This window comes from Populus euphratica, unplaced genomic scaffold, assembly GCF_000495115.2.
Source record: "Populus euphratica unplaced genomic scaffold, PopEup_1.0 scaffold116.1, whole genome shotgun sequence".
In the NCBI taxonomy this organism is placed as follows: domain Eukaryota; kingdom Viridiplantae; phylum Streptophyta; class Magnoliopsida; order Malpighiales; family Salicaceae; genus Populus; species Populus euphratica.
Window position 1 is genome coordinate 376,352 of NW_011499995.1, and position 11,335 is coordinate 387,686.

At 30.0% G+C, this 11,335-nt stretch overlaps 1 protein-coding gene across 1 annotated transcript in view; it reads left to right on the forward strand.

The window, feature by feature from the left end:
* Positions 1-9,793: 9,793 nt before the first annotated feature.
* LOC105140598 (uncharacterized) overlaps positions 9,794-11,335 on the forward strand; it is a 3,277-nt gene continuing 1,735 nt past the window's right edge. The window contains exon 1 of the mRNA XM_011047480.1: positions 9,794-10,107. Within this exon, the coding sequence (XP_011045782.1) occupies positions 9,797-10,107 (311 nt within the window). The 5' untranslated portion in view covers positions 9,794-9,796. The remainder of the gene's footprint in view (positions 10,108-11,335) is intronic.

The following is an 11,335-nucleotide window of genomic DNA, read 5'->3' on the forward strand; positions in this document are numbered from 1 at the left end:
CTTCGAGATATGTTTTGCAATATTAATGGTGTTGTCATTGAAGTTTTGGTGTATCTATGAAGTCTTTTTTTTTTTATCTCTGTTTTATCTTTATCCATTTTATAATCTAAGAGAGTCACTAGTGACACTTGAGATTTACAAGTTGTAAATGTTATTCGTAACTTTTTAAATTGTGTTATTTCCTAAATATTTTTTAGAATGTCTTATTTTTTTATTTTTTTTAATATACTAAATTTTAAAAAAATCCATCTTTTTATCTTAAAAGAGGACTATTTGTGTAACATGTTTTACCTACTAGAAGATAAAAATAAAGGAAATTTTTAAAATATGACAAAAATAAATATATCTTTAAGATATAAAGATAACAAAAGTGGTATGATTGTACAACAAATAAGACATAAAGCCTAAGTAACCATAAGCAATAACTAGATATAGGTCTATGCTATGACACATGTCTAAATTTTTTGCTCTAATAAAAAGCGATATTTAGGAGTTGCAAACATGTTTCAAAGAACAAAAAAAAATTAATAATTGAAGTTGTAGCACTAATTGGGTCTAATAAGTTAGTTTTATTTTAATTAAATAAAAAATAACAATAATAAACCAATAATGTTTTCCATAAAAATAACCACAATAACTTTTTTTTTTAAAGCGATAAAAAAATATGTAATGACAAATCAATATTTAAAAAAAAATAACGATAACATGGTAAAAAATCTATTGAAGAGCAAAATTGAATAAAAATGAAAAAAAAAGAAGCTTAGGTCAACTTGAGGTATCGTGGTAGACATGTAATATAAGTAATAAGGGGTAAGCTAATCCCAATTAACCCTCAATTTAGGTAATGAAAAAAGAATAACCCAATAAAAAATCAAGAAAACAACAAAGCTAATTTTTATAAAAAATTAATGTCAAGCAATGAGATCTTAAAAGAAAATAAGTCAAAATAATAAATAAAAAAAGATGTTGACCTACAATAACTTTTTAAACTTGTGACTTGAGTCATCACAATAAGAGCACCATACATGGAAAAATCACAAAACTTAATCCCTTATAAATAAAACATTAAAGGATAAAATTAAAAAAAATCTCTTATAAAAAATAATTAAAAAATAGAAATTAGAAGAATAAATTGAAATGAAAAATAAATTAGATACCAACTATAAATTTTAGATTGAATGGTGAGACTGTAGAGGAAAACAACTTCAACAAAAGGACAAGAAAATAAAATAATAAGAATAAGATTGAAAAAAATATATACCATAAATTTGAATTGGGGGATGAAATTAAAAACTAATGAAGATTATACATGAAAAAAAAAAAGAGAAAAAAAATGAAGACCTAGTGGAAAAAACAAGACATGACATATTGAGATTAAATGATATAATTAAAAATAAATCAGAACTTTACTAAAAGTCCAAGAACAAGAATAAAAAAAGTAAAAAATGGATCAAATATGAAGAAAAAATAAATTGGGAGGTTGGTTTGAAAATTCAAAGGGTCAGCCATGAAAATCAATGAGGAGAAAGAAAAGCATGGACAAAAAGGAGTTGCCAGAAACTGGATATTCATTGATGATGCATGATGTTTATGGTAAAAAAGATCATTGAGATGAATCCAAAACCACTTTGAAAGTAGTTGTTGTTTAGCCATAGGTTGATGTTAAACATACCAGCTAAAGATGATGATGAACATGCATAAGCTAATACATGCAAGGCACGTGTTATCTATTTTTTTTAATATTTATTATATAGTAAAGTATAAATTTATCCCTGACCCCATATAATAATTACAAAAAAATCTTAGATCACAGTTAAAACATTTTGACTTCAAGAGCAGCCTAGTAAATTCATTATGTATTTAAAATTAAAAAGATGGAAATATCCTTAATTGTCAAGTCTAATGTTTTTGCTCCCGGGATAATTTTGTATTTTAATTATTTAAAAATTATCAAAAGGTTCCTATCAGTCCCATCAGTCAAGCCAAATATTTTTGTCATGAGAGAAAATATTGTAACTTTACTATTACAACCAACAGGACCACTTAATCTACAGTTATAATAATTTGTGTTGTAGATGTCACTATTCTTTTTTAGTACATTTTATTATGTAACCTAATATTTGTTATTAACTATAAATAAGGATCCTTTATAATTTTCAAGATAGAAAACATTTTATTTAAAATAAAAACTTTTAAGAAATTATTTGATAGATCCAAATAAAATGAACACGTCCAAAATAAAAGGTTCATAAAACACTTATTGGGTTTGGGCTACCAAGCCTAAACCCAATATACAGTTGTGGCCCAAAAAGAATTGACTCGAGCATGGTAACCCGAGTTTTACTCTCTAGGATGCATAAACTTGAGTAAAAAATCCTAATCCATGTTAGGTGTCTATCCATTTTGGACGCACACCTTTCTAGTTATTAAATAAATCGATAAGATATTTTTAAAATATTTGTAGGCTATATTTTTATAATGTTGTCAAGTATTTTTTTTCTTGAATAATCATTGTTATTTTTTTTAAGCCCATTCTGTCGACCTGGCCGATTTCGTCGGGGCTGCCGATTCTCCCCGACATGCCTGCGGCTATTACCTTTTTATTTTACAGTTATTAAAGTAACTAAGTTTATTAAATTTATTTGAATCAATTATCTGAATTTTAAAAAAAAATCACGTGAATATTTTTTTTATACTAATAAAACTTTAATCCACTGGCGATGTAGTGTGTACCACTTGTTTAGCACGTAGTAATCTTAAAGCTACCCTACATATTTGTTTACCAAAAACTAAAAAGATATTCTTAAAAGCCTATTTTGGTCAGCTGGAATAGATAAAAGAAATATACAACCCAAATCCACTGTGCATTCAGTACTGAAACGAGAATCAAATATTCATCAGGAGTTATCTTCAATTTTAGGAAGACGTGAGAAAAAGTTAAAATTTCAAGGATTAAAGTGTAAGAAGAGGAATGACAGGTGGCAAGAACGGTACTGCCATGCTGGGGGCACCCTACCAAGTATCATCCCCTTAATATTTCTGACCTCTCTACCTTATTGTTCAAGTTCTGTGTGCGAACTGCCCTCTGCTTTGGAGAATTATGGCACCCCAAATCAGTAAAATACTATAATTTTGGTCTTATTTTAATTTTTTCATAATGGCTCCCCAAAAAATAATATATATTTTCTCTCTAAGCTTTCCTTGGCTTGAGTTATTTTTAGTTTTATTCCTTTTGTTTTTGGAGATAAAATCCCCTTCAAAAATCTCTAGTTCCACCTTTGCATGTGTGATTGATTGATTGATTGATTTTTTCTTTTACATCGAATATATGCAATATAATTAAGGCCATCAATTCTTGCAGAAAAAGGTGCATTCTTTGAACGGAGTCACTTTAAGAATAATCATGACCGCAAAGGAAAAGAAATCTTGCTGAAGTTGTTTGGTTCGATCGAACTGAAGGTCCTTAAATCTATTTGGATAAGTTGATTTTCTCATCCATAGAAAAAAAAAAAAAAAAGCCCTAAGCCCATCATTCACCACACTAGCCATAATTATCATCCAATCACACTAACTTACTACGATCGACACTAACGATAGCCTAGTGGGTAGCCACAATTCTTTATATATATATATATATATATATATAAAGCGAAAGAGTTATCCCTTGATGACTCGTGTAACATGCTGCCCATTTGCTCTATATCACGGGTGATGAAAAAAAAAAAAGTTTTTTCGTTTCAGTTAGGCTCAAACAAAAATAGAAATTTCCAGCAATTTTAGCTACTTTAATGGTGTGTTTAGTATTAAGCTTGCTGCTAAGGTTATAATTTTAAAAAAAATATTTTATAAAAAATATTTTTAGTTGAGATTGATTTTTATTATTCCATTAAACTATGTGCAATGTCATCACATACGAAATCTATCCAACAATGACTTTATTTTTCATGGTTTCTTAAGCAAGTAACAACAAAAATTGAATTTTTTGTTACGTCACGTCATCAAGCGATTTCCTTTTAATTTTTTGAATAAAATAAATTAAAATAAAAATAAAAACTAAATTTTTTTAGCTGGGTCGGACCCAGGAAGAAGATAATTAGAATTGCGATCAAATTCTACAAATGCTACATCATCATGCGATATCCTTTTAATTTATGTAGTGTTATTAAATAATATTAAATACTAGTTTTTCGAGTAAAAGATAATTTTTTTAAAAAATTTATAATTTAATTCACCTTAAACCAATTTAAAAAAACAAGAAAAAATATTGTTCATGTTCATATAAACAATGCTAGTAAAATCAATTAACTGCACTAGTTTGAAGAAAAAAATAAACTAAACTTTTCACTTTGGTTTTTCACAAAAAAAAAAGAACAAACTAACTGTTTACTTCAGTGAACAATCACTCGCACTGTTCACTAAAGTGAATAGTGCGACACTGGAGCATGGCTCCACTGTTGTGGTTCCTCCCACACGAAAAGCAGCAAAATGCTGCTTCTCAAAACTTATAGCACAATCTTTAATTTTAGTGGATCCTACTAGTACGACGCATTTTGTTTTTTTAACTAAATGTTGTTATATGTGGCTGTGGGTAAACCTCACCTGCAATCATGTTACCAAACGGACACTAAATCACCATGATTTTCAACCACAATCCCAGCCTAGGTTTTATGCTGACTGCCAATCCTACATAAATCTCTTTTCTATGTTTTTTTTTTGTTGGATTACAAGAATTGTTCATGTGAACTTTTCATATACATATTTTTTTTTATGGAATATATTTTTTTGAGTTTGAATTTAATTTTACATTAATAATAGATCATCACTAATATTTTTCAATAATAGCATGGGTTATATAATAATCATGACATAATATATCAACATTATTTTTAGCTAAACCATTACAACACCATATATTTTTTCTTCATTAAAGATATAGTTTCTTTTCCATGAAAAAAATTCCAAGATCTAGATGTATAAATACATCAGTCACTAATCTAGTCACCACATGAAAGTCTAAACATAATCAAAGAATAAGTTTTAGAAAGAAAAGCTAGCTAAAGGTCATGCAAGCCAGCCAAAAATCATGTTAGCGAGGTCAAAACCATTGGAAGCCAAGCCAAGCAAGTTTATATAATTTCTAAGATAGATATCTACTTCCTAGCCCTTATTTTAATTTTTCTCTTTCTATATATTTTTTTTCTATATGTAATTATTAATTTAAGTATAAAAAATTTCTTTGTTTTTTAGATGATTTATTTTGTGTGGTTTAATGCTTTACTTGTCATTTTATATTTCCTCCATTATTATTTTTTTTGTTTTAAACTTTGGAATAAACTAATATTTAAGAAAAAAAATTTAAAATTTTTTTGAATTCAAAGGGATATGTGATGCAATCCAATCCACACTAAAAAATTCATTAGTAGTTTTTACAGGCCTAATCGCAAAGGCTAGGGCAAATAAGTTCACGAAAGTTTTTAATGAGCTTTTGCAAGACATATGATTAAGGTGAACTACACAAGAGCAATAACACAAGAAGAACAAGCCTTAATAAATTTGATTTATATTCGAGACGAGCTTGAGGACCATGTGTTTCGGCAAAGGAGTAATTTCAGCATTATTAGGCTTATTTCATCAAGTATTTTGTGTTTTCTAATCCAACAAAAAAATCATGAATTACTTGGGGAAAAAAAATCTAATCTATCAAGGAGTCTAATCATCAAGAAGAACAAGCCTCAATAAATTTGATTTATATTCCAGACGAGCTTGAGGACCATGAGTTTCGACAAAGAGAGTAATTTCAGCATTATTAGACTTGTTTCATCAAGTATTTTGTGTTTTCTAATCCAACAAGAAAATCATGAATTACTTGGGGAAAAAAATCTAATCTATCAAGGAGTCTAATCATCAAGAAGAATCTTATTTTACCATAGACACTAAAGGTGGCAACAAACTAGGATTATTGGGAAAAGAAAATCTCTTAATCTATTTCTCAAAGAGAAGTGGCAGCATGGAGGGATTCTACATCCAAACAATTATTTCCCTTCTATTTTTTTAGGTATTAGTTGCGGCATCATAAGATAAAAATCTCAGAATATTTAATTATTTTCAAGGTAATTAGTTAGTTTTTGAGTTATTTTAGGTGTAGTTTCAAATTTGGCCAAGTAAACCTATTAAGTTATCTTAAAGGTTTATTTTCAATTATATAAATACTCTTTTGTAAGATTTAATTTTTATATTAGAATACACATTAATTATTGCATATTGAAGCATAGAGAATAAAGATTCTCATGCTTGGTTCTTCATTGAACTACATCTTTTAAAGAAATCAGCAATTTTTGTTGTGATTTTATATCTTTTATCTTTATTTTTAGATGAGTATGTTGTATGAGTGTAATTATTATAATCTTGATGTTTTGTGACAAATCATTTATTATATCGAGTTCAATTATCAATCTCAAGTTTTAATTAGATAAATATTAAATTTGTGATTTCAATTAAAAATCCCGCTAAGGTTCGCTTGAATATGTATTTCAAAATTGCTAGAAAAGATGATTTTTTTATATATATATAAAAATTTATGCAAGTTGATATATACAAAGATACTTCTTACCAAGAAAATATCTTTATGACTTTTTCCATACATATGTTCGTGTAAATCAGTACTGACTTGAAAAGGTTAGCATTTTGCGTGAAATATTGAGTTTTATTCCTCTGCGTACAACTTCCCAGCTTTAAACGAGGGAAAGAGGGTAATTCAATGTGTAAGCACTGACGCGGCCTCAATCTCAAAGTCAATCGGAACAATAGAACCTTTATACGGTGGCAACGCCATTGACCTGAATTTTTCGGTGGGGGCATCTGCCTATTACTAGTGGCTCGGTATTGCCTTGGGAATCATGTGCTTTCAAAATTAAAGCATTTAAAAAGAAAAAAGGCCAAGAGAGAAGCCATGCAATATTCAGGCTATCTTTTTCTCAAGATTTTGTGATTCCTTCCATTCATAATGATTTAAGGCATGTATGAAGGTCATCAAAACTACTAGGAAACGAAGAATAAATCACGTCAGAGGCCCATTTGCCTTCAAATCATGCTATTGCTTTCTTTGCAGCGGTCCAGAATTCGAAACCACTAAAAAGGGCATGAAAGCGAGTAATTAAGCGGACGAACGCTCGTTAACTTCAAAAATTATGCTAATGTTGTGTTAATCAAGTACATTTTTCATGCAAATCATATTGTGATTAACAATTGTCAATATCATCAAATTAATGATGCCAAATTTATTGAACGGACACTGCACACGTCCCAATATCAAGGGGAATTAATCAAGACAAGTTGACGAGGCATATCTTGACTGTCGCAGGGACTAGCTAGGGGGGCAAGTATCCAGTGAATGATCTGAAGGTCAAATGCAAGTTGCTTCTTGCCTGACTAATGTGCTAGATGATCGAAACCTTCGAGGGTTTTCTTTCCTTGCAGAAATTCTATCTCCATCGTTGTATCAGTGACATGTAGCAAATAATCATGCAAGGAGAATATATTCCATTATGGACAGGTTAAATTATGCACTTGATAGGTGGAAGAAAGATGCAGAAAGTAAATTTATAATGGATGGGGCGCATAAATAATTGACCAGAAATGATTTTTCCATTCACGATACGAATATGGTCGATTCTTTTATATGGGCTATAAAAGGAAACTGAAAACATTTGTTTTGAGCATACAACTAATGGAGTATAGCTAGCTAGAGGAGCGTAGCTCATATTAGAGGAAGAGAGGCCTAACATGTAGGTAAAGAGTCTTGTTTGGTAGCCAAGGATGACTTGCCTGCTCCAATATTCTAGGAGGTTTCAGAAAAAATGCAGACATGTATAATTTCGAAACCCCTGTTTCGTTTCAGGCAGTCTCCTTGGCTAACTTGACTGGCTCTTTCCTGTCATGCTATGCCCTTCTCTTCTTCACCAATAAGCCCTCGCTAGCTCATGCTATTTGGTGCCATTGGGCAATCAATTTGAGAGGAAGGAAGGCCTTACATGAAGACAAGGGTCTTGTTTGATAGCCAAGGATGACTTGCCCGCTACTTGCAAGAGTTTCTGCAGCAAAGAGAGAATGAAATATGCATGGAATTAAATGTAGAGAAACTCTTGTTTGATTGCCGGGCAGTCTCCTTGGCTAACCTGACAGCCTCTTCTCTCTCATGCTAGGCCTTCTCTTCTTCCACGCCAGGTCCTGCTTAATACTCGTGATTTCACGGACGGACTAACATTTTATGGTTGTTTATATACTATTTAACAAAGAATGCATATGATTATCTGGGCTTGCACGCCATGAAATGAATGAATTACTACTTCCTGCATGAGTATTGAGCTTACAAAAATGAAAAGAGATCGTTTCCTATCACTACATGTATATTTTTTTGTTTAATTACACTATTATTAATTATGTATTGAATATTTTTCAAAGGATTCCTTGTAATTATATCATACAATATCAGTAAACAGATAATGATCAACCACTCCTTAATGATGAGGTTCACTTTTCAATATCCTTTTGAGTAGGTCCATCACCTTGATTTCTTATCCTATCTGCACGAGATGTGATTGGTCACAGTACCCATGCTTGAATGATTAAAAAAAAAAAACCTACCACTCTTGAAACAAAATTCCTTCAAATGAATAAATGAATTAATTATAATTAGGATTATTTTTTTAAATATTTTTTATATTAAAATATATTTCAAAAATTATTTTTATTTTTTAAAAACTATTTTTAAAATGAGTATATCAAAATGATTCAAAATATATAAAAAATTTAATTTTTTTAAAGTATGAACTAACCCGTTTTTCTAAACAAACATGAAGTGTGATATAAAATAAAGTAAAGTAATATAAAAAAATGAATTAAAAATTTATACATAGTAACTATTTCCTTTGAGCAATGAGGATAATAAACTCAGTTCAGGACACTGACTCTACAGTTTAGGCTACCAATTGTTAAGAAAATGAAAGTTCAAGCTAGTTTAGGGGCTAGAGAAATGAAATTAAGATGGCAAGAGACCGATTTAAGCTCCTTTAGTACCTACATCTAGGGGTGTACAATTAGTTTGCTAATTGAATTGTGTGAATCAAATTATTTTAATTTCACAATTTATTGTTTTTAATTCTTTTCAATTTAAAATCTTTGATCTTCTAATTATTTTATAACAATAAAAATTTAAAAAATAAATTCAATATTTTTAGTTTATTTGGTTTTTGACTAAATCAAGACAAAAACCAAACTTGATTGATTTAATTAAACTTGGTTTAAATTTAATTAGATTTATATAAAGATCTTTTTAAATAAAATAGCATGATTTTAATATAAAAAAATTATAAAAATTGATTTATATGTTTTAACTAATGATTTAATGATAAAATCTTCTTATATCCAATTCAACTCATATTTATGACTAAGTTTATGTATAATTGATATTGTAATATAGTGTGTTTTTTAAAAGTATTTCTTGTTTAAAAATATATTAAATAATTATTTATGAGATATTTATTTTTAGTTTTAACATTAATATATTAAAATTATTAAAAAATAAAGAATATAAAAATTTAATTTTTTTAAATACAACATAATTTTATTTTAAAACGCAATAAAAAATAAAAACTAATGAGCTTACAAGTTTCTTTTTTTTAAAAAATAAAAGAACAAAACGCAGTATCACGATAAAATGACAGAAAAGAAAAGATAAGAAATATGGAAACGTTACCGTTTCGATGTCACAGCATTGGATTTAACAATTACGTACCGTATGGTCTGTCTTCCTCGGTTTTTTGATTTCCTCTTCCACGTATTTGTCAGAGACAACTCTAACCCCCTTCTACCACCGTACGACCACCACTACAACCACCACCACCACCACCACCACCAACCATCAATGGCGAATCAAATAACAACAAAACCGTTATTCATTCTCGTACTATCACTCCTATTGGTATCCTCATCAATCGCTAGCTCCGATGTTCCCTTCATCGTCGCTCACAAGAAAGCCACTCTCAGCAGCCTCAAATCCGGAGCTGAGCGCGTCTCCGTCTCCATTGATATTTACAATCAAGGATCCTCGTTAGTTCGAATATTTCTCTTCCATGATCAGATCTAAGTTTTGTAATTATTATTTTATATATTTATATTAGATCTCAAGAATCGGAGCTAAGTTCACTTGCTGATAATTTAGAAAATTAAATGCAATTAATAGATTTCATTGCATGTGATGCAGAGTTATAGGGGTTTGAGTTGGGAGATTTGGTGTTTGGTTCTCTTGATGAGAGCTACTTGCTTGTTGTTTGATTTAATTTTAATTTTTATTAGCAGCGTAATAGTTATGGATTTAAAAGATGTTTGTTCAGTTGTGAGAGCTGAGGAGCGGAAGTTTTGATCTGATTGTACTTAAGGAAGGAATGGGATTGATTTCCATTATAGGATGTGAAATCCGAAGCTTTTGGCCATTTGTAACATCAAATTTAGAAATTTAAAGGGAATTGTGCAATGGTCAGCTTCAAAAGTTGGATTGTTCTTTAATTGTGGAAGGTTTTGGGTTCAAATGATGATGGCTAGAGTGTTCTGCTGTTTAGGATGTTATCGAAGGTAAATTTTGTTAATTAATTTGAGATTTAATTGAGAAATAGTAGCGTGAAGTTTTAGATCATCGTGCTTCATCAAGATGGACATGCTTTATGCATCGAAGCAATGCTTGATTTTGAAAATGAGTTTAGGTTGGCAGTTGAAAGCTTGGAGCTTTGAGTTTTATGTGTGGGCTTGGCAAGGTTTTAATGACACAGGAAATTAAGGGTTAAATGTATTTTAAAGCTGCCTTTAATACAGTCCTCAAAAAATGCTTTGATGGTATCTGGTTTTCTTTTTAAATTTCCAGTGGAAAATGAGATGTTATTACTTTTATACTTGATATATGCAATGAGCTGATAGTGTCCTCATGTTTCAGTCTATTTCTGTTCTTTTTGGAAGATACTTTGTTCTCAAAAGGGCTTTCACATTCTTCTTTTCCTCACAAAATTTTATCCTTGTACAAATAAAGTGAAATGATCCCTTGACGCATCAAGGAACTAAGGTAAATTAGCATTAATAAAAAAAGTAGCTGTGTGGAAATGTCAAAAATTGTTTAATAGCTTGATGCATATAGAGGCCTGCAAGCAACTTTCTCATGTAGCTTGTGAGCTTTCGTAATTGGAGTAAAAATCCTTTCATGGAAAAAAAGAGAGAATGTTCTGGCCTCTGGAAACTTGCATGATGGGTTGAGTAACTGACTGATAGAGTTGGTGGCACTGTTCCTGCT